This window comes from Vulpes lagopus, chromosome 1 (assembly GCF_018345385.1).
Source record: "Vulpes lagopus strain Blue_001 chromosome 1, ASM1834538v1, whole genome shotgun sequence".
Taxonomy (NCBI): Eukaryota; Metazoa; Chordata; class Mammalia; order Carnivora; family Canidae; genus Vulpes; species Vulpes lagopus.
The window spans coordinates 109,456,502-109,481,132 of NC_054824.1; the positions used below are offsets into that span (position 1 = coordinate 109,456,502).

The following is a 24,631-nucleotide window of genomic DNA, read 5'->3' on the forward strand; positions in this document are numbered from 1 at the left end:
CTTGGTGCCAGTGGATATTCAGTGAATGGATGCCAAATTAAACAATACAGTAAGCATTTTGAATATAGTTTGATACAACAGTCGTATTTTCCATTTTTAAGCCTAAATGCCAGTTTCCACACACCAGAACACAAAGTCATATGAGCGCTTATCTAAAAATCTGAATGAAACAAGGGTAAATTAGCTTGTTTTCATCACATGTGAGGGGACAGGAGACACTCTTCCCAGTTGTCTAAACTTGCTTTTCTGTTTTCCTTATTAAATATATAGAAGATCACAAATTCCTGTGACAACAATAAATTTGGGAATAAAACGGGAGACTCTATAGACTTTGTGCCTTGGGTTATTGTAGTTATTTGTGTTCTGGGGTCTGTGAAGAAAGCTGATTTTCTTACCTGACTCATAAGGAAAAGTTTTCACTAACAATGGTACTGTAATTGCTTCTTAAAGGATAGAATTCATGATGGATGTACATTTAGATTTTAGAGATTTTATACGTTAATAGGTAAATCAGTAAAATAAAACAGTTTTTGTCAAATCATCTCAAAAGTATTGGTTTAAGGTATCATGTATCTCATTTTCATAATAATTCTTTAAATTCATTTAAATGCTTATAAAAATAAAAATATATATATATAAATCCAAATATGTATCTATTGTTTTAAGTAGCCTGTCCATCACAATCTTGCTAAAACAATAATTTTTAAGTATTACTTCCATTACATCACTTTGTGATCCATAAATGACTCCCTATTTGGGGAGTGGGTCTGTTCTAATAACTCCTTGTGAAGGAGTTTCCAACCTAGAAGTAAAATAAGAGCAGGTGCTAACAATTTAGAAAAGGGAACAAGATCTGCTTATATGTCACTTTGATCATAAAGTAAAATCTTCCTAATTAAGTTAAACTGGGTTCTCGATTTTCTCTGTGACACTGAGGAGTGAGGAAGTGGAAAATTAAGTTGATGTTAATTCACTGTACAACTTAGACTATGTGCCAAAACCCTAGAATTGTTCTAGGCATAAGAAGAGAACAGTAAGTCTTTTTTTTTTTTTTAAGTTGTTTTTCTGTTTCTCAATGCCTCACAGACCAATGTGGCAAACATCACTGTAAGCAAATAACTGCTCTATAACAGGACACAAGACTGCCTTAGAGTATGTAAGAAAGATGGATACTGTGCCTCATGCAGCCTGAGTGCTGGCATGGCAACTTCTCAGTGAAGGACATCTTAGACCTGAGTCTTAGAGATGATTGTAAGGTCACCAAAGGATGGAAGGCAAAGGGAGCTGCAAGTCATTGGGAATAACCTATGCAAAGAAACAAAGACATAAGACACTGTGTCATGTGCCAAGAATGACAGGTGGCTTCCAGTGGCTGTGAGTGGATAGCACAGTAGCAGGCTCTTGGGAATGTCAACAGGGTTTATGCTCAGGACTTTCTCCTCTTGACATGGAAGCATTTGAACAGAGGCAGGTCTCAGTCATGTTTGTCTTTAGCAAGATTTTACACAAAATGAAAGATGACACCAGCTAGGAAACTGTTTTAAAGTGTCTTGGTGAGAGTTCATAGACTGTGAACTGACCCAACGGCGATAATATTGAAGATGAGTGGGTAAATGAGACAATTTAGTAAGTGACTAAAACAGTTTGGGGTGTGAGTGAGAAGGGGAAAGGCAAAGATGAGCTTCAGGTTTCTGCTCTGGCATCCAGTATGTGGCGGTGCTGCTCATCATGATAAGGAACACAGGAGTGTTCTTTACAGAAGCTGACTGTAAGAAGGAAAGAGACAGGAGAAGAGATAAAATGAGACTCTAGGACAAAAGAGGACTTTTAAAAATATTTTTATTGATGAATTGCATATGTTTCAATTAATCTCTGGTGACACAAATTTTAGAGGGATGCTTAAATAAAGAGCATCAGTTCTCTCACATGTCTTTGCTACAAAATTCCTCTCTATAACATTTATACCCTGAACTAGTCACCACAACTGGAAAGTCTTTGTTTTACTACTTTTATTTCTTCTTGAGGAGAAATTCCAGGGAACAATAAAATGGTGGGAAGAGAGAGGTCAGAAGAAAGTGAAAATAGGCATCAAAAATGACTAAAATTCTCAGAAAGATTATAAATTAAAGCAATGTGTAAAATATAAACTTATTTTTGTTCAAGTTTTTCCCCATTACCATATTTTAGTAACTGAATAATTATATCAGTATAGATTATCCAAGTCCTCAAAAATAGAGAAAATCATTTAAGTAGGTGTCATGAGTAACCTGACGGGCCCTCATGTATATCTGCAATCAGAGGCACTAGTGAAAGTAAAATATTACTCTTGGTCTAAAGTTAATGTGAGAATCATAATGTTATTATTCTACATAGTTGTATTCATAATTATCACCCAAACTATGAAATGATCATTTTTCTTAATTTTTTTATCACTGTTTTTCATATATAACCATTCTTAAAAGGAGTTTTTTTTTTTTTTAATTTCCACCATCCATGTGTAGGTGGCAATTGTGGTCAAGTATTTTTTCCAATTTGGGTTTTTTCCCTGGAACAAGAATGTGGAATTGAACAAAGATAAGCCTTACCACCCACCCAATATCATAGGAGTGGAAAAGAAAGAAGGTTATGTCCTTTATGATCTCATTCAGCTCCTGGCTCTTTTCTTCCATCGATCAATTTTAAAGGTATGGTACATTAACACCTAATGAGCACATGTTTATAATTGCAGCCACCTGTGATATTCCTAGAGAAGCTGAACATTAGGATTGGTGATGAGGCCAGGAGGCCAATGACTGAATCTACTTGTATGTTCTTTTTCTTTTTTTAACAGTTCTGTTCATTTAGTGGATGTTTTCTCTAACACTATGTGCTCAGTAATGGAACTTATAACATCTGCGAGAAAATTCCCTAATATTTCTACCTCTATTATGAACATATCATGCTTAATCCATATTTGTGGTAATTTCTTGGATGATGTACACTAAATTCTGCTCCTTGTTTAAGCCAGAATACCAGAGAGTTACAATTTGGGGTGGATCATATTGCCTCTCATCTCAGTTCCAACTTCTGCCTATTTTCTTTTAGAAGAATTGCTTTTGTTGGATGTTTCTTGTCATGAACCTATTAGCTTTAGTGAGAGACCATACATTAAATGGCTAAGTGAAGCCCAGGGCTGGGCTTCTTGTAAGCTTACTGTTGAGAAAGCCGTTCATTACATCACTCTGAGAAGACCTATCTACAGGATGGCCTATCTCAGGTTCAGTAACTATTGTCATTACCTCTGAAAAACAATGTGGGTTTTTGTTCTTGTACACTGTGAACTAAAGGCTAATCTTGCAAATATGCTACTCATCTCTAAAAACTGGAAATTGCTGCATAATATACATTTCATGTATCAATGTGCCAATTGAGACTTCCATCTCTTATTTTAAAATGACCTCCTTTTATAAAATATTTTAAATTCATTGTATCAAGTGGTATCTTTATTAAAGTTCCTCTTTAGAACAAGCTGACATAAGTTAATACACACACACAAACACATACATATGTAACAGTGTGTTCAACTCTGTCCTATTCATTGTGCTATTTCAAACTGGGCTTCCTCTGCATATAGCTTGGTCAGGATCTTCATCACCTTACAAAATGTGCAAGTCCCTAACCCTCCACTCAGGGATCACCTTACCTGGGTCTCAGGGGTGGGTTGGCAAAGGTATGCTTTCCAAGGAAACCAGTTGGCCAAAATCAAATTTGCCTGAATTTTCCAGTTCTTCTGATAAATTACCTGAATTCATACAATTTACTAACTCTTGTTATGAATATATTAACAAATGTACTAACAGCATTTTCTTAGTTCTAGAAATTGAAGTTTAAATTTCTGCATTTAAGACATGGTGGTATTCTGTTGTATATCAATTATACCTCAATTATTTTTTTAAAAATACATGATTATATAAATTTGGTCACTTTAGAACTCTCTGGCAACTTGTTATACCCTTTTGTGCATCATTTACAAAATTGCAGGGGTGCCTAGATGGCTCCGTTGGTTAAGTGTCCAACTCTTGGTTTCAGCTTTGGTTATGATCTCAGGGTTGTGAGATCGAGCCCTGCATCAGACTCTGCACTGGGCATGGATCTTGCTTAAGATTCTCTCTCTCCTCCACTGCCCCTCTCCTACTGCTCACTCTTTTAAAAAAAATGTAAAGCATATAGTAAACAAAATTTTGGTGTTTCATATTAATATACTTTCAGTGATTTCTTCTTAGAAAATTTTGTATGTATGATGAATGTATTTGAGGTACTACTGTGATGGAATTTTGGCTAATGATATTAAATAGTTTTTGGAATGACAGATATTTCATAAGAAGACAAAACTACCCTACAACTATGGAAACCTCTTAAACAATGCTACTATGGAAACCAAACAACTCAAACTGGAACTTTCAGAAGTGCTTAAAACTATCTTATTTGGTATGAATTGCTAGAAATGTTTATAAATAATTGGAAGAATTCACTAACAAATATGCTACCATGGAAAATAGTAAAGGAATCTAAGTATCTTCAAATGCTGGCAAAAGAGGGGAAAATGTTTAAAATGATTTAAAAGAAAAAGTGATTTAAAAGAAATAGATGAAATAGATACAAATTTAAAAATCCCATTATGAAAATCTAGAAAGTTTGTTATGTTTATAAGAATAGCATCCACTAGGGATCCCTGGGTGGCGCAGTGGTTTGGCGCCTGCCTTTGGCCCAGGGCGCGATCCTGGAGACCCAGGATCGAATCCCACATCGGGCTCCCGGTGCATGGAGCCTGCTTCTCCCTCTGCCTATGTCTCTGCCTCTCTGTCTCTCTCTCTCTGTGACTATCGTAAAATAAAAAATAAAAATTAAAAAAAAAAAAAAAAGAATAGCATCCACTGAATATCTTTTAGAAATAATATATCTATTTATATTTATGAATAATCTGTAAATTAGGTGACTTTGTCTTTTAGTGAATTAATCATTCTCCAAGTTGTTTTTCGACAAACTGAATTTTAGTAAATTGGCCCGGAGCTCTTATTCTCTATAGCTCATGTCAGAGGGAGGACTGGGTGAGGTCCTGGGGAATAAATACATAGCCTAGCAGTCTAGGAACTCAGGAGGCAGTAGGCTCACTGGGGACCTTCGAGCAGTAGCAGCAAGGTCATTGTAAGGGGCATTTGCTGTCTAGGTAGCATCTCGCACCAGCAAGGTCCTTGGTTTTTCTCAGCCTCCTCGGCTAGCCGTCTTCCTCTCTGTCTTACCAGCTCCTTTTGCCCATTTCTCTAAAGCAAAATCCAAACTCTGCAGAGTGCATCACAATCTCTGTCTCATATGTGGACCCAGATTTTTCGAGTAAAGCATTTGCAGCTCTGTTCCTGACTCAGCCATGAGTGATCCGAGGGTTCACATCTTACTGTGTAGGTTGAGGGAGGGACAGCATCAGTATTTAAGTATAGACACTTGGTGAGCATGGGGTGCTGGGGTAAATTCACCCGTTGATATTTAAAATGCTACTTGTAAGCACAGAGAAATATGTTCTAGAAAGTACTTTCACTCAATAACAAGTCAAGTGATTATAATTTCACTTTTACTCCATCTGCCAAACATCATCTACTTCCATGTCAATTAATTAACCAAACTCAAATGAACTGCACTCACCTATACCCACTCTAATGGGACCATCATAAACATCTAGATAATAAGCTTTTCTAGAATCCATCGGTTTTCTAACATTTTCTCTGCTCTACTGCAGTATGAATGACAAAAAAATTATAGTATATTTAAAGTGTACATCATGGTGATGTGATTTACGTAGATACCATGAAAGGATTCCCTCAATAGAGTTCATTAGTACCCATCACCTTCCATAGGTATCTGTGTTCTTTTCCTTTTTATTTTCTTTTTCGGTGAGAACATTTAAATTCTAACTCTTAGCAAATGTCAGTTATATAATACAGTGTCACCAACTATAGTCACCATATTTCACTTTTGGCTTTCTAATCATGGGGGATGTGATGCCAGAGAGCAGAATAGTGGCTCTGTCACCAGAAACGACCACCTGAATTGTCTGTTCTGCTTTCTCAGTGCCATGGTTTGTGGGATGAAGATGACATCACTGACAGTGGCACAGACAAAGAAGAGTCAGATGATGAGCTCTCCCTCAGTCGTGGCAGGAGGGCCTCCTCCGATTCTCTGAAATCCATCAACCTGGCCGCATCCGCAGAGTCAGTGCACGTGTCCTTCCCTGAGCAGTCCACCGCCATCCGGAGGAAGCGATCGGGAAGCAGCTCCCAGATATCCCCCAGATCCAGCTTTTCTTCCAATAGGTCCAAAAGAGGTATCTGTTGCATGATATCCTCAAGCTGGAATAACTCCTGAGTTTTCTGGTTGTTCTGATGCCAGGGGGTCTGGGTCTTGGGCAGAGGTGTTTATTTTGTGCTGTCAAAGAGAGAGATGTGATATGAGAATACAGTACTTTGAAATCAGACAGACCTGGGTTGAGATCCTGACTCAGCTGTGTGACCTGGGGCAGTCACCTCATTCTTCAAAATGTCCAATTCCTTCCCAGGGCAAGGATTTCAGGTGATTGTGAAAAATGGCTAGCATATTGCCTATGTGGGCACAAGCTAGTTTTTAAGTCCTATCCAGAGATTCTGCTGGAGGTAACCAGAATGCTATAAATCACTATTTTTTAAGATTTAATCAAGGGAATTTTTAGTAAAACCATTAATTTATACCCTAACCTGGTTGTTCATTTCATACTAACCAGTAAGTATCATCAGCAGATGAATAGCTCTACAGTTGTCATTCTTGCAGAAATTGGGCTTTTGTATTTATAGTGATCCTGCCTGAAGCTTTCCAAACACCTGTGTATTCATCCTTGGGATGCATTTTTCAGGCAGACATCAGCAGTCATCCAATATTCATTTTACAGTTAGAGAAATCTGGACATGAAAAAGGCAGGGGCCATGGACCCAATTTGGAAGCCCCACAACCTGCGGCCCCAGTGGCACTATAAAAACTGTTCTTATAGTCTCTTTCTTCCTCTTTCATAACAACCCTAGAAAGAACCAGTGTTGGGTGTAGAAGCCCCAGATGCATTTTACTGTGGAGGCAGAGATGAAACTGCAGATTCCAGGGACCCCTGGGTGACTCAGCCGTTGAGTGTCTACCTTTGGCTCAGGTTGTGATCCCAGGGTCCTGGATTCAAGTCCCGCATCAGGCTCCCTATGGGGAGCCTGCTTCTCCGTCTGCCAATGTCTCTGCCTTTCTCTGTGTCTCTCATGAATAAACAAATAAAACCTCTTAAAAAAAAAAAAGAAAGAAAGAAGGAAGGAAAGAAACTGCACATCCCAAATCCTCAGTCACTGTCCTTACAGGCACCTGTGTATACTCACCATTTCAAGCCATCCCACTGCCATGGGGATTCCAAGGGGCCTCTGCAGTATTTATGTCAACAAACTGTAACTCAGGACATCTTGGTTTCTTTTTATTTCTAGGCAGCACAAGCACCCGAAACAGCAGCCAAAAAGGAAGCAGTGTTTTAAGCATCAAGCAGAAAAGTAAAAGGGAACTTTATATGGAAAAGCTTCAAGAACATTTAATCAAAGCAAAAGCATTTACCATAAAGAAGTGAGTGCATGAAGACACTTGAGTGGTGTGTTTTATTTTAGGACCAGGTAGCTGGTATCAGTTGTTTCATATAAACCAGGGGCAAAGAGCAGATACTTCTCATATAGCAAACATCATCTGCTTAAGGTACAAGAAAATGACCCATTATCATATTGTTCCATATCATTGACATATAAAATTAGGTTTAGTTCAGGTATATAACATAATGATTCGATACATGCATATGCTGAGGAATGATCACCACAATAGTCTAGTTAACATTCGTCACCACATATAGTTACAAAATTGTTTTCTTATAATGAGAATAAGATTAATGTACAGTATAGGATTAACTGCAGTTACCATGCTGTGCATTACATCCCTGGGATAACTTGTTTTATAACTGGAAGTTTGTACACTTTGACCCTCCTCACCCATTCTGCCCAACCTCTCATTTCTGGGACTTTAGACAGCTCTGCTATGCTTCAAGCAAGAGAAGAGGCCTGTGGTCTCATGGGCAAAAAGGGCCACAGTGCCTTCCTTGGCAATGAATTTGTCTACACTCTGTTAGAGCAGGAGCTACCCTACTGGACTCTGCTGAGTCTGACAAGAGAGGTGTGACCTACTTGGAAAGAGGGATGCAGAGGAATGGAATGATGGCAGTATCTGATCACTCCTCCCATCTTGCCCCTCCTGAAGCAAGTGCTGGGGGTCTCTGTTTTGCAGGACTCTGCAAATATATGTGCCCATCAGACAGTTCTTCTACGACCTCATCCACCCAGACTATAGTGCTGTGACTGACGTGTATGTGCTCATGTTCCTGGCCGACACTGTTGACTTTGTCATCATCGTCTTTGGCTTCTGGGCCTTTGGGGTAGGTTGGGGGCAGAGGCCACTGCACATCCAATGAGTAAGAGTGATGTTATCTTGTGAAGTGCCACTTGTGCCTGAACCTATTGTTTCCTTCCCAGAAACACTCAGCAGCAGCAGACATCACTTCTTCCCTGTCAGAGGACCAGGTTCCTGGGCCTTTTTTGGTGATGGTCCTCATTCAGTTTGGAACCATGGTGGTGGACCGAGCACTATACCTCAGGAAGACTGTATTGGGAAAGGTCATTTTTCAGGTCATTCTCGTGTTTGGAATTCACTTCTGGATGTTCTTCATCTTGCCTGGTGTGACTGAGAGGTAAGTTGGAGGCTGGAGACATGTGCCCACTTTAATGCAAATAAGCTCCAGAAGATTACTGTCCCATATGCATGACCACAGCAGAATCACCAGGTACAGATGGAAGCATGGGAGAAGGGCACCATGGGTTAAAAAAGTTAGGGGATCCCTGGGTGGTTCAGCAGTTCAGTGTCTGCCTTTGGCCCAGGGCATGATCCTGGAGTCTCAGGATCGAGTCCCACATCAGGCTCCCTGCATGGAGTCTGCTTCTCCCTCTGCCTGTGTCTCTGCCTCCTTCTCTCTCTCTTTCTCTCTCTCTCTCTTTTCCTCTCTCTCTCTCTATATATATATATATAGATAGATAGATAGATATAGATATAGATATAGATAGATTATATATATAAAGATTATATTTCTTCAATAAATTTTTCAATATATTATTTATTATATTTATATTTTATTTATTATATCAATTATTCAATATTATATATATTTCTATATATTCAATATATATATTGAATAAATAAATATAATCTTAAAAAAATAAAAATAAAAAAGTTAAAGATCTTTATCAATAGTAAATTTGGTGTGATCCAAAATGTGAGTCGGTTCCTCAAAAACATTTTCATTGCGTATCCATGTGTATTTGTAGAAATAGGTTTTTCAGAATGAAAGGAGTGATAGCCTTAGTGATCTGAGAAAACTATGGTCCTTCCATTGTGATTGTCTCTACAATGAGACAAAGATGAACTGGAGCATGGCCTTACAGGATTATAAAGAAGATGAGAGGATACCAGACTATTTCATATGAAAAATGGATGCAAAAAAATGGAGACCATTTAATAGAAGAAAATATAGAGGGGTGGTGGGCCGCAGATGACAGTAGTGTCTGCCACATAGGCTAGTTTTGTTTAATGTGACAATGTTTGGAAAGTGCCTGGTGGGGGGAGAGGAGAGGACGGAAGCATTCGGCCCCATGACGCCATGATGCTGTTGTTGTTAATATAGCCACTGCTGCTGGTTAAGATGCGCTGGAGATGGGGTGGGAGGTGGGGTGACCTAAAAAGAGCAGCCTAAAGTTCCATGAGGAAAGGGCTGGTGACATCCTTGGACATGGCTGGCTGCTGCCTTTCAGTCTGTCTCCTGCAACTCTAAGCTCTAGCTATATTGACCCTCTTCAGTTCCCCAAGAGCACCGTGTCCTTCCACATCTCAGAGGACCTTGTCCACTGCTCTTCTGTCCTGCCTCCGAACCACTCCTCCTCCTCACTCTTTAGATTTCCTGGGGTGCCTCCACCCAAACACTGCTTGAGGCCAAGTTGGTGCTTAATGCATGAACAAATAAATGGGTCAATGGATAGAAGAGAAACAAGAGAGGATTCTATAAATGGGGGATTATGTGAGCAAAGGGTCAGCACTCGGGGACATGGAGGCACCCATATAATGTAATAGGAATGATCTTTTAAATGAACATATCATTAGGGATCCCTGGGTGGCTCAGCAGTTGAGCATCTGCCTTCAGCCTAGGGCATGATCCTGGAGTCCCAGGATTGTGTCCCGCATCGGGCTCTCTGCATGGAGCCTGCTTCTCTCTCTCTGCCTGTGTCTCTGCCTCTCTCTCTCTATATATATGCCTCTCATGAATAAATAAATAAAATCTTTAAAAAACTGAACATATCATTAAAAGTCTTCATGTTTAACAATAAAATTGATCCTTTTATCATACCTCAAAGGCCATTCCTGGCCAAGCTTCATTAATAACATTAATATCAGGCTGGCAAATGCTTTTACAAAGTGTGATTAGAAAGTAATGAAAACTTCTTTCATTTATGTGATTCATAACTTGATTTAAATATCATTTCTAATGAGGATATCCAAACATCTTCTGACAATGCTAGAGCTACCTGTCTGCTCTTGCCTAAATGGTTAGGCTCTGATCTTTTGATTTTAGTGACAATGCAAATATTTTAAAAGGAAAAATGGAATTAGGATAATTTTCCATGAGTCTGAAGTAGAACTAAGTAAAGAAAGGATTGTTACCCAGAAAACTACCAATAGCCCAATAAGTCTTTCACACCATACTGTGTATGGGGAGAATAAAGATAGCTTGGCTGATAGAAAATAATTCAGATTAAGCCAAACTTTTTGTAAAAATACTAGAATTTGCTCATGAAAACATTGTAGATCTCATTCATTAGTCTTTAGAATAAATGTGATTTTTCTCTATAAATATTTCTATATATATCAACTCAGAAATAAATCACATTTAACACCCATGGTAGTGAGTGTTGAGATCTGGGACTGAGCCTCGCATCGGGCTCCCTCCTCAGCAGGCATCTGCTTCTGCCTCTGCCCCTACTCTCTACTAATGCTTGCTCTCATTATCGCTCTCTCTCAAATAAATAAATTAAATCTTTTAAAGAAAAAACAAAAAAAAATAAAAAATGATAAAAACTTAAAAATATATTGAATAGTTCCATCATCCAAAAACTTTCCTGTGCCCTTTATAGGATCCTTCTCCCTCACCTCTAGCTCCTGGCACATCCATTTTCTGTTCCTACTATTTTGCCTTTCGCAGAATGTCGTATAAATGGAATCACACATTCTGTGGCTTTTGAGGCTGGCTCTTTTCACTTGGCATTATGTATTTAATATTAATCTATGTTGTTGCATGTGTCACTACTTAAATATTTTTTGTTAGTTGGTAGTATCCTATTGTATAAATGTACCAAAGAGTGTTTAAGCATAGAAAAGTTGAAGGACATTTGGGTTGTTTCTACTTCTTTGGCAATTACAAATAAAGCTGCTGGGATCCCTGGGTGGCGCAGCGGTTTGGCGCCTGCCTTTGGCCCAGGGCGTGATCCTGGAGACCCAGGATCGAATCCCACGTCAGGCTCCCGGTGCATGGAGCCTGCTTCTCCCTCTGCCTGTGTCTCTGCCTCTCTCTCTCTGTGTGACTATCATAAATAAATTTAAAAAAAATTAAAAAGAAAAAAAAAAACAAATAAAGCTGCTATAAATATTTTTTTAATGGACTCAGAGATCATTTTTATCTCATTGGATCTCACTTTTAAGCCCCACCTAAATGGCCATTCCTAATGCAATGAATAACCCTATCTTTATTTTTGGATGTTTAATTCAAGATGTTAGAATTGTTGAACCTTGAGTCTTCATTACCAGCATGTCAGTGACAGCATAATTTCATGACATTTCAAGCCATGCTGCCATTACTTGTTGACATCCCAAATTCATTTTTTCTCTTTCAGATATTGTTCCTGAAAACTTAAATTCCTTATTGTGCAAAATAAAACACTCATTAATCATCATATTGTCTAAATCCTTTTCAAAACAGGAAAAGAATAAGGGGAGGAACAGATTAGGAGTTTTAAACTCTACAGAGAAAAAATTATGGCTACTGGTTATAATACTGAGCATCAGGACACTCCAGTATTTTGAATAATTAACCTGATAAATGGCTTTTTCTGTGTATATGCATATGATTTAGTCCACAAACGTTCAGTGGTTGATATAGTCTACAAAGAACTGTGTGGCAGATACTGTGGGGGACGGAGACATGAGTAAGGTCTGACTCCATACTCAAGTAATAAAACATGGAGAGACAACCAAAGGAAAAGGTCTTCCATTATAGGATAACCTTAATGTCCCTAATTAGATTTCACAGGATTACTTCAGGAACTGAAGTAATCAGATTAACTATTAACAGATTAGCAGATTAACTATTTCTTATTCCAAGTTGATTCACTTTAAGGTTGTAGGAAGGGATATGTTTGTTTGTTTGTTTGTATGTTTTTACGTTTTTATTTAAATTCCAGTTAGTTAACAAAGAGTGTAATATTAATTTCAGGTATACAATTTAGTGATTGAACACTTAACATTCAACAATTGTCATCAAACAATGAGTAGTTCCTTTAATTAGGGCTAGAAAAACAACAGTTTTATGTCTTTGATTATAATTTTGATAGATGTCGAATTTTTCTTTGTGCAGTTTTTGTATAAATTATCTGTAAAATCCAAAGGCATTTCCCTGAAGAGCTAAAAGACTGCTCATTCCTACTACTACTGTACCAATGGAGACAGCCCCTAGAAAGGGATAGGAGGAATAGTTGCTATGGATTCTCTGTAAAATGTCTGATATAGTTATAAATAACTTGTCAAGTGCTAAGTGATGGTCAAGTATATTTAATTTATTAGGACCTGAAATACTGAAGCTGGTTTCTCTACAGCAGAGACACTAATAAGCAATATTTTTGAGATTTCTGGTTATTGAGATCTACATAGATCCTTATGCCCCTGAGACACAAAGGCCCATGTGTTCCTGGCTGGTTCTTAGATGTGGCCAACTAAATAGCTATTTTCAGTAAAAAACAAACAAACAAAAAAACCACAACTTCTTCTAATATCAAAAATAAATATTAAGAGACAATTCTGAAACATAAAGAGTAACACACTTCATGTATAAGAAACTAAGTATTGTTCTTAATTTTAAATCCAGGGAAAATGATACCTAGGTCTTGCTGAGTCAAAAGTCTTATTTTTTATTTCCTTTTAAAAATGTGTTGACCATGTTTAAGATTCTCACAGAATTCTGCATTTATACAAAGTTAAAAATGGTCCTGTGGCTCACCATCCTTTGAAAATGTGTTCCAGATTTTTTTCTGGCGTGAAATATAGTTCCACCAAGTTTTCCCTCAAACTTATGCTAGCATTTATGAACTGTATAGCACTATGGGTCTCTTCATTAATTATTCACCAGGAGAAAGGACTACCATCTCTATTACTGAAGACATCATTAAGGAAAGAATGTTAGATTATGGAATCATATATTTTTCAAAGGCAGGGAAAATCTTCAAATAAAGACATGAATGTCTTGAGCATGATATCTTGAGGAACAAACTCTATAGCTTGTTAACACAACTGGAACCAAAATCTGGGTTGTGAAACTGTTAATCCATGACCTATCTTTATAAATGTATAGAAAAAAAAAAATCAAGGGAAGCAGGGAACTCAATTCTCAAAACTCTTCTACATCTTCCAAATTATGTATCATTTAAAGTAAACAAAAAAAAATGCTTTTTTATGAGCTTTAATTTGAATCATGTTAGCAGCATTTTCCACATTGGGAGAAAATGATAATTCGTAGATTTGCTTTAAAATAAATTAGTTTAATTATAGACTAAGTAACTGAATAATGCACTAACACGTTGAAGACACCATTTATAAATTTGTTTTTAATTATTAGATTTTCCTAACCTACTTTGTTTGCCTTTAAGGTGATCTATGTAGAGGATTCTTACAACTGACTGAATTGACTCTAAGTGGCAGAGGGACACTTAAGCTTTTTTTTTTTTTTAATCCTAAACTGATGTCATTTTGTGCCAGAAGAATATTCCAATATTTTACTTTTCTGTTTTTTGACATTTTAGGAAGTTCAGCCAGAACCTGGTTGCTCAGCTTTGGTACTTTGTGAAATGTGTTTACTTCGGGTTGTCTGCCTACCAAATCCGTTGTGGCTACCCAACACGAGTTCTAGGAAATTTCCTCACCAAGAGCTACAATTATGTCAACCTCTTCTTGTTTCAAGGGTAAGGAAAGACTCTGTATTGTCACAGTCACAGAGGAATGACTGGCAATAGAAAGGCATTTTGGTTCCTTGGGAAGAAACAGGAAGGTGCAGAACATTGATGTAGCAATATAGATCGTCATGGAACTCTTAGGATGTCTGGAAAAAGATGGATATGCCTCTTTAAATATCTTTGTATGTGTAGAAAGTAGTTAGTTGCCACATAACTTGCCAGTATATTGTTCTAGAATCATTATCTAGAATCATCATTCTCTATTGTCCTATCCTGCATAGTTACTATGGTAATATTTCAGAATGAAAAATAGGGATACATGATCCTTAGGTATTAATATATTTCTGGGCTCAGTGGAACAGAAATTTGGAACCTGGGCTATTTCAAAATACCTTTAGGATTTTGTGTTTACAATGATTTCCTCCATTGGAGAGGGCCATTTATTCCACCTAACATCAACCTACTAATAATGTTAGCTACTCAAATGAAATATATTAGCTTTTCTGTGTGAGGATTTCTTTGGTAGTGTCTCTTCTCTGTTCCCCTGGAAATTATACCACACCATAAAAGGCTGGGCTGCTCACAGCACTGCTGGCTCCTTGGTTGTACTAGATTTAGGGATGGGTAACTTACTCACAGAAGAGGTGTTGAGCATGCTCAGTGAGTCATTTAGTATTGTTCTATGTATGGCCTGATATTTCTTCCAGGGGTGGAACTAGTGTTCACTTGGCAGAGCTGAGTGGCCTAGGGGAGAATTTCTGAGTGATAACCCAAGCTGCTCTGAAGGCCCTGAGGTGCACCCAGGTTCTCCAGCCTGAGAGAAGCTCTGTGTTAGTCAAAAAAGAAGGAATAGTCCCCAGACCCAAGAGGAGCCCAGGCCAACCCATTCCTTAATACAAGAAGCTAAGCCAGAATTTTATTAAACTTAGGCATCCATTTACTGAGTCTATAAGGTATGGGCTCTACTATGTCTTGCTCCTTCTGACATCTCTCATTTGCCCTCATCTTTCACATACCAGGTATATAGCTTTTCCTAGTTCATTCAACAGCAAAACCCCAATATTCGATAATCCTCTAGCCAACAGATTCTCATAAGCAAATGCTTAAAATAGTAAAATTATGGTTGTTGGGGTTTTTGTTTTTTTTTTTGGTTTTTGCTTTTTGTTTTTGTTTGTTTGTGGGTTTTTTTTTTTTCAGAAGATAGCATTTTAAGGTATAGAAAATCCTAAAGTCTCAACCTGAAAACTGTTGGAAGTAATCAATGAATTCAGTGTAAAGTTGCAGGTTGTAAAATCAATATGAAGAAATCAGTGGTGTTTCCATAGGCTAAAAGCAAAACATCATGGAAACAAATAAAATCATCTCATTCATGGCAGCATGAAAAACAATGAACTACTTAGACATAACTTTAACCAAAGAAAGATTTGGACAATGAAAACTACAAAGCTTTGATAAGAGAAAGTGGAGAGGACATCTTCAAACTTACTTAAAAAGGAAATCCTAATTTATGACCACCAGCAAAAAGGAAAAAAAAATGGAAAAAGGAATTGGCAATACTAATTTATACATTGATTCATGATAGGAAGAGATTGTAACTCCAAGTTGCATTTTCCCATAAGAGTCTCCCTGAGAATGTTCCCTGAGTCACAAGGACTGAAACAATAAGAAACTAAATGAGCTCCTGGGGTTGGGAGAGTGAAGAGGGTCACCTCACAATCTTGTCTAACAAGATGCGGTTTCTGGCAGGTTCCGCCTCGTTCCCTTTCTGACTGAGTTGAGGGCTGTGATGGACTGGGTGTGGACAGACACAACCTTGAGCCTCTCCAGCTGGATCTGTGTGGAGGACATCTATGCTCACATATTCATCCTGAAGTGTTGGCGTGAGTCCGAAAAAGTAAGAAAAAAAAAAAAGAAGAAGGAAAGAAAAGATATAATCTTTTGGTTTCCCATCTATCCAAGCTGGTTATGAGATTAATGTGAAACTGTAAGTTTTGTGCCCAAATAAATGGAGGCAGAGGGCAAAAAACTGGGAGGTTCTATGAATGTTCCATTGGTTTCCACCCGTGGACTTGGGGATTTTGGACTCACTACTGCCTCAGTCAGCAACAGCATCCAGATGTGTTCCCGTTTTGGCAAAGTATACTGTAGTTATTTTTAAAAGAAGAAATGATATATTGCTTTGTGACCCAATAATTCTTAAATGGTTCATTTGGGAACAGAAGAGAATGTGGGGTGGTGGAGAATGTGGGGTCAGGTGGCTTGGACTCAGGATCACCCTCTGACTCACCCTTTGATGAGCAATGGGACGATATAACTTCTTTGTGTAAAGGAAATTGAAGTACAAATATTTGCTTATCCTGTTAGATTGAATATTAAGATTGAAATATGGATAGAATTACTGTTATTTGTTGGATTTTTCCAAAGTTTAACATCTGTGTTTATGGGGTTTGTGAAGGTGATAGGGCTGGTAGGAAACTTAAAACCATAGAGCTTGTCTTGATTTTTAAGGAGTAAAAAGCTGTTAAAATGCCAAAACATGAGAGCTGTTCTACCAGAGGGACTTTGAAGGTACCAATCTTGGTGACAAAGGGTCTGGAAATCATAACAAATGAAAAGAGTAAGAAGAACCAATAATTGTTCTGTCTGAAGTAGAAAAATATGGAAGGAGGCAAAAACAATAGCCATTTGTAACTATTTGAAATACTGGGAAATAGAGGAAATGTCTGAATTAATTTTTAAGACTCAAGATAGCAGAATTAAGACAATTGGGCAAAAGTTCTGGTAAGTTTCAATGACATATGAAGAACTTTCTTGCAATTGAGGCTACCCCATCATAGCTTGGCTGCCTCAAGAAGTGTCCATGTACACACAGTGACATGTACTCACATCCTTGAACATTTGTGCCAGGAAGCGTGGGTCCACCTCCAGCTCTGGGAGCTATTCATTCAACAGTCACCATATCAGTTATCTATTGCTGTGATCAAACTACCTGAAACTTAGTGAGATAGAGAGATAGATAGATGATAGATAGATAGATAGATAGATAGATAGATAGATAGATAGATAGAGCCGGGAGGGAAAGAGAGTGAAGGAAAGAGAGAATCCAACTCAGGCGCCATTCTCAGCACAGAGTCCAATGCAGCGTTTGATCTCACAACTCTGAGATCATGACCTGAGCTGAAACCAAGAGTCAGATTCTTAACCAACTGGACCACCCAGGCTCCCCAAACTTAGTGGTTTAAAAATAACATTTTCTTTGCTCCCAGTTCTGTGGGTGGGCAATTTGGACTAAACTTTACTGGACAGCCTTGCCCAGGGTCATCCTGTGGCTGCCACTTCAGAGGGACCAAGCACAGGTAAGAGAAAGGCCAGAGAGAGAGAGTCAATTCAAGAGAGAGGCAAGTTGAGAGGATCTGAACGGAGAGGATCTGAACCTCTCTGGGTGTTAAGGAAAAGAATAGTAGGAAAAGGAAAAGCAAAAGTCCTTACCAGCAGAGCCAAAGGTAGAAGGTCAGGGTGGGGGCCTGGAAAGCATAGAATCAGGGGCCTGGGTGAACAAGTTAGCTGTGAGAAAGAGGACACTGGAGAATGATGGGCAGTGAACACACACACCACATAGACTGGCTTCTCCATGAAATAAATGAGGTTGTCTGTTGACTAGCAAGAGGGAAGGACGGCATCCTAAGATTACCCAGAGCCTGTCCGTAGGGCCATCGCAAACTGTGAGATGCTGTTTCTTCTGGATGAATGGATGGGGAGCTCTTATACGAGGGGGTTTCTGAGTCAGAGCTCACATTACTGTCCCACAGTGATACAGGGCCACCTTTCATGGGGGCAGCTGCATCTGCCCCATCCGTTGGCTCTTACAAGCTTTTCACTGTCTTAGAGCCAACACGTTACAACCTTTTTAATGCCGTAGCAAGAAGCTCACACCCACTTCCCATCCTCCTTGTGAAGGCCCATGTCACTCTGCCCTAGAACCCTAGGCGTTCCTGCCCAATGAAAGGTTCACAATTATTGTTGTTATTTTGTCTTCAAGAAATTAGAAGCCTCTTTTTAATATATCACCTCTACTTAAATATATACTTCTATCTTATGCTAAGTCAGTGGATATTTCAGACTATTAGCCTTTTAAATCCCATGTGGTAGAGCTTCCTGAGGAGCTTAGGTGTCGGGGACGTAAGTGTCAAGACGGTCCAAGTGAATTCTGTCCCACCAGAGACTGAAACGTTATCAGGGACAATCTCTTGTCTAGTGTGAAGCAGAGGAGTAAGCTTCTTTTAACAATAACTTTTCTTGGGGATTATCCAGAGTGCTCCGGGGGCTTTATGAATACACTTTATGATGCCAGAACAATTTCCTGAAAGCCGGAGTGTTGGCATATGAATGCCCACAAACACAGGCCCCTTGGCCCTTTTTTAAAAATATTTTATTTATTTGAGAGAGAGGGAGTTCAAGCATGAGCAGGGGGAGGGGCAAAGAGACAGGGAGAAGCAGAGTCCCCACTGAGCAGGGAGCCTGATGCAGGGGCTCAATCCCAGGATGCTGGGATCATGATGTGAGCCGATGGCAAATGTTTAACTGACTGAACCATCCAGGTGCTCCCTCACACAACAATTTCAAGGAGAAGGTCTCTCAGGTCCCATTGGTCCCTCATGATACCACTGTGAGGACATGTTGGGAGCTCATTACAGCTTCACATCACTACTTAACTTTGTAGAGTGGGGACCAGGTTGCTCTCCCCACTTCAGAGTGGACAGAGCAGAAATCAGGCCCCAATCAGGTCCTGTGGGAAAAGTGTGCATCCTTCCCCTGCCTCATTCTGGTGGCCGGAAGCCTGAGCCCTGTGTGCCTCCTCTGTTGCAGAGATACCCACAGCCTCGGGGGCAGAAGAAGAAGAAAGTGGTGAAGTACGGCATGGGAGGCATGATCATCGTTCTGCTCATCTGCATTGTGTGGTTTCCCCTTCTCTTCATGTCCTTGATCAAATCGGTGGCCGGGGTCATCAACCAGCCCCTGGACGTCTCAGTCACAATTACCCTGGGAGGGTACCAGGTAACTGCTGTGTGCCTAGCCAATCATCAGCTAAGGATGCTTAGTTAGCTCCGTGGGCCAGATTCATCCCTGCATTTTAACCAGTCAGCAGATATATGATGTATGAACTAAGGCACAGGAGACAGTGAAAGGATAGTTCTGTTCTGGTTTGGGGCACTGGAGTAATCACTTCAAAAAGAGATCTCTGAGGCCAGCTGCCATCAGGTACTCAGTGGGTGATATACTGTGTAAATATCTCTCTTTTAACCCAGGATGCAGAGACGCACCTCCGAGTGTTGACAGCACTGTTTCTTTGTTTTCCAGCCTATTTTCACAATGAGTGCCCAGCAAAGCCAGTTGAAAGTTATGGATCAGACAAGGTTTAATAAATTTATGAAAGCTTTCTCTAGGGACACTGTAAGTAAATGCATGCAGTAGATCTCTGTGAAGACCCTTTACCTAGGTGAACTTACTGCTTGTCATTTTATTCCTAGTTCTGCCGTGGCCTCTAGTGGTGGGAAGGACTTTTCAGGGATTACCAGTTGTTCACGGCAGATTTCTGGCCACTGGCCACTTTGATAATCTGATAATACATTATGTCTGTATTGTTGGATATAAGTATCAATAAGCAAAATTTTAATTCAGGATATTTTAATGTAAAGTAAGCTCAACGAATGTGAATCCTCTTGTATATTTTTAAATGTTCTTAATTGTGGTAGATATTGATCCCTTTGATGGGTAGGACTACTCTGAGAATCTATCTTAAGGGGATAATTCAAAATACTGGAAAAGCTCTATGCAGATAACCTGCTTGTGATAGCATTCTCTGTATTGATAAAAGTTGGGAGTAACAGAGGGGCTTGATAAATAGAAACTGGTTGAATAAATTATGGCAAATGTATTGAGTGCATCTGATAGGCATGGGCTTTCCTAGGGTGGTTAGCATGGGACAAGGGGGCTACCACTTTCCATTTTATTAATGTGCCATGTCATCTAAATATTTTCCAAGCAACTTCTTTTGTCATGCAAATCATCATTACAAAGACTGTGCATGGCATGAACATTTCTGAAGATAAAACATAAATGAATAAGAATGTATGCTATTATTTTTTAAATGATTGAAAAAATAAAATACACATTTCCTAATGCATGTAACAGTGATAATGTTCTGGTGGCAAAGTTGTGACTAATGTATTTTTTTCTCTACATTACAAACTTATAATAATATAATAAGTTGATTTTTCACAATTAAAATTTGCTTTACAAATAGTACTTTCTTATTTAAAGAAAATTACTAGGCAAACAGATGCTTATATCTTTTATAAAATTATCAGCCTGTAATGCACACTGCCCAAACTCATCTTGAGGGATGTGCAGCTGGGAGGTAGGACAAGGATATTGTGGGTGGATTAAATTTGACTGTCTCTCTAGAGGGAACACTCCAAGAGTTGATAAATTTCCTTCTTAGTGGGGAGGAATAATGACACTAGATCATTTGCTTTTTCTTTATTGATTAATTGGAATGAATCCATAGCTGTACTGGTCGGGCAGCATCACCCTTGCTCCATGTGACTAGGGCTGCCCATCCCTGCTCAGAGGGGAACAAAATAGTGCCACACAACACCAAGACCATTCACTGTAAAAACTGTCCTTCCATAGGAAGAAATCCTCTTTATGTAGTCAGACCACGTGTATGATCTATTTATGCATGTGTATTTGTGCGCATACAGGGTGCTATGCAATTTCTGGAAAATTATGAAAAAGAAGACATAACAGTAGCAGAACTGGAAGGAAACTCAAATTCTTTGTGGACCATCAGCCCTCCCAGTAAGCAGAAAATGATACACGAACTCATGGACCCCAATAGTAGCTTCTCTGTTGTTTTTTCATGGAGTATTCAGAGGTAGTTACTGTCTTTCCATGTATGATTTCCCTTTTCCCCCCAATCTAAACTCGGGGTGGGGGTGGGAGGATAGAAGGAAAGAAAAATTCCATTGATGTGGATTTTAGTGGACATTACACTTGGGAACATTCATTTGATGCTACAGCTAACATTTGTGTTTATTAAATAATGATCTGCCTGGGAATCTTTGACAAAAAATAAGAACTTCATCATTTTCCTTTTTCCTACTAACTTCTCTTTAAAGAGAGGCTGTCAGTGAGTTCTGTGAACAAGAGAGAGAGGTAAAGTGAAAAGGAAAAGGGTAATGACTTACAAAATGAAATGGTCTGGATGGTTGTAAGATTTCCCTGAAAGGGTGAGGTTTGGTCTTAGTAATAAAGAACGGGCAGCCTTAAGAACCCAAATTCTCATTTGCATCCCCCCAGTGTCAGGAAGCCCTGACAGATCTTTTCTGTAAGCGTGAGGTTTGAGAGCAGCCCAGCAGTCCCAGGAGAGGGAGAGCCAAGAAAGATTCCTCCTAACCTGAGCCAGTAGCCAGCATGCAGCCACTACTTTGCTTTTTTCATTTTTTCAAGTTTTTATTTAAATTCCAGTTGGTTAACATACAGAGTGATACTAGTTTCGAGTGTATGAAATGGTGATTCAGCACTTGCATACATCACACAATGCTCATCATGACAAGTGCGCCCCTTAATCCCCATCACCGTTTCATCCATCCCCCCACCTACCTCCCCTCTGGTAACCATCAGTTGGCTCTTTATAGTAAAGAGCCTATTTCCTGGTTTGCCTCCTTCTCTCTTTTGTCCCCCTTTGCTCATTTTTTTCTTAAATTCCACAGATAAGTGAAATCATCTGGTATTTGTCTTTCTCTGGCTGACTTATTTTGCTTTACATAATACTCTCTAGCTCTATCCATGTCTTTGCAAATGGCAAGATTTCATTCTTTTTGGTGGCCGAATAATATTCCATTGTGTGTGTATACACACACATCTTCCTTATCCATTCCTAATGGCATGTTTTAGGAAAAGTTCTGGCATTCAAACTCTAAAGTGTTGGTGAAGCATTTGGGAAATTTTGACACAGTACATTAGTTCAAAGGCTTAGTGTTTGTTTGTTTGTTTGTTTGTTTATCACAGTCTTGTGATCCAGGATTCTATGCAATCTTATTTGGACAGTCAAGTGATAGGTTCATTTGGGTGCATGATTCCTGGATTCTAGGATGAAATTAAGAATCATGATAGGTACCTAAGAAGTCTTCTCCAACCTAAAATGAATTTCCAAGGAAATGGTAAAGAAAGATTTCAAAGGGGGCCATACAGAATTGAAAGAAAGCCTTTCTTCATCTTATTTTCTCTCTTAGAATTTATATCCCAAGTTCCTCGCATGGAATTCTGGACTGCCAAAAATTTATTTTATAGCCTTTCCTTTGAAGAGCTACCAAAAAATAACCATAGTAAAGATCAAACTTTGATTGAACATTCTTTTAAAAACATGGATTCTATGAGTCACCACAGAGATTAATTTCATTGGGTTAATACAAAGAGTGTTGCAGAAATTCATATAAGAGCATCAAGACAGTTTCTCTTTGAGTCAGCAGACTGCCTCCTCACCTGCCATCTGTTTTAAAGGTGATTGTGGCCTCCCTGGGGTTTACTAACTTGCTTGTCTAAGAAGCTGAACGTAAAGGTGAGGTGGACAGAAAAGGTTGGGGTTGACAGTTTGGACCCAATGAAGACTTGGTGAGATTAATAAAATGAACAGTCAAGTGAGTTTTTGAATCTCTCTTCCAGACTTCTGAATAATCACTGACATTGAGCCCTTTTATCTTTCTTCACAGAAACATGAGTCTGGGTGCAAAAGCAGAAATTGCAACCGATAAGCTTTCTTTTCTTCTTAAAAATAATACACGTAAGAATATAGCTAAAATGATAGCCGGCAACAACACAGAAAGTTCAAGAACACCAGTGTAAGTGATTGCTCCTGTAAATTAGCTTTATTAGATGGATATATCTGATACAAAATCTCCATCTGCAAATTCACATATGCAGGAAATTCACCTTTCTTCATTCTTCAGTAACTCAAGTAAATCTCTACTTGGAGGACTTGTGTTGCATTAAAGCAGCTCTGTTTCCCTCCTCTCCCATTCTCTGTCCACTTTGCCCTGGAAGTACTGATCTTGTCTCTGGGTAGCAAAGCTTGCTCTTATCTGACCATAGTCACCAAAAGCCAAGGAAAGTCCCTGGGAAACCCCTCTTCTACTATTATTCCTGGCCTGGGGTCATTGAATGCCTGGCTAGTGGATGGGGGATATGGGGAAGACAAGGGGTAAAAGGAAACTTGGGAAAAAAAACTTATCTTAATATATTATCCTGACATATAAGTAAGTACTTCACTTCAAACAAATCCAAGCTGTGATGTTTAGATTCTAATATGAGAACTAGTAGAAGAAATGCTATTGGTACAAAATTGCTAAATGAAGTATTCCAGACATTCACCGGCCAGTGCCTGGTTCTGACCTCCAGTTAGCCCTGGCCCGACTAATGCATTGAGTATAAGAGCCACCATGCTGAAGTCCTCACACGTGTTCCCTAAAACAGCCTTTTGTAATCACTAAAGTTGAAGGAACCTCAAAGATTGTCACATCCTCCCCCATCATTTTCCCTTGAGAGAGCAAGTCTAGAAGGATGTGAGCAGGTCACTCCATTTGTCCTTGGCAGAAGGGGGATTAGGTTCAGGCCACCAGTCCTCTCCTTGAGACTCACTCTTGTCACTCAATGGATTCATGAAGTCCACTTGATTATAGATATAATTATATATTTACACAGAGCATAGACATTGATCCTAGCAGGAAAGACAGCCCCTTGCCTCAGAAGCAGTCCCAGACGTGGAAACTCTGTAGCAGCTTTTAAGCCATTAACTAGCTCATGTACAGAGTTTGCATTATTATGTGAAGAGAACCTGGTTATTTGTTTGGCTTCAGAGATTTCTGATTATAATGGAACCCATAAACTGTGATGACATCACATTGTGTAGATGTACAGAGACTCACCAATATTTGTTTGATATGAGGTCAAAGTTCATAACAAAAAAAATCTATTTTATGTGGACAAAACAACTAAAAATTAACTGCTTCCCCCCCCTTTTTTCTTAACATACAGGACTATAGAAAAGATCTACCCATATTATGTGAAAGCACCTAGCGATTCGAACTCAAAACCTATAAAGCAACTTTTGTCTGGTAAGAATGAGAAGGAATTGTTTCAGAACTTTATTCAGTGCCTGCAGTTTGCATTTTCAGCCTTTCCTG

The 24,631-nt window shown here is 39.0% G+C and overlaps 1 protein-coding gene across 4 annotated transcripts in view; it reads left to right on the plus strand.

Moving 5' to 3' along the window:
• Nucleotides 1-24,631, plus strand: part of PIEZO2 (piezo type mechanosensitive ion channel component 2) — a 450,920-nt gene that overhangs the window by 421,203 nt on the left and 5,086 nt on the right. For all 4 annotated transcript variants that reach the window (XM_041744387.1, XM_041744552.1, XM_041744472.1 and 1 more), the window contains 12 exons: nucleotides 2,502-2,684; nucleotides 6,103-6,355; nucleotides 7,518-7,650; nucleotides 8,356-8,503; nucleotides 8,601-8,815; nucleotides 14,238-14,396; nucleotides 16,134-16,281; nucleotides 19,254-19,442; nucleotides 19,746-19,838; nucleotides 21,152-21,324; nucleotides 23,162-23,290; nucleotides 24,483-24,562. In XM_041744387.1, coding sequence (XP_041600321.1) covers nucleotides 2,502-2,684; nucleotides 6,103-6,355; nucleotides 7,518-7,650; nucleotides 8,356-8,503; nucleotides 8,601-8,815; nucleotides 14,238-14,396; nucleotides 16,134-16,281; nucleotides 19,254-19,442; nucleotides 19,746-19,838; nucleotides 21,152-21,324; nucleotides 23,162-23,290; nucleotides 24,483-24,562 — 1,903 coding nt within the window. The remainder of the gene's footprint in view (nucleotides 1-2,501; nucleotides 2,685-6,102; nucleotides 6,356-7,517; nucleotides 7,651-8,355; nucleotides 8,504-8,600; nucleotides 8,816-14,237; nucleotides 14,397-16,133; nucleotides 16,282-19,253; nucleotides 19,443-19,745; nucleotides 19,839-21,151; nucleotides 21,325-23,161; nucleotides 23,291-24,482; nucleotides 24,563-24,631) is intronic.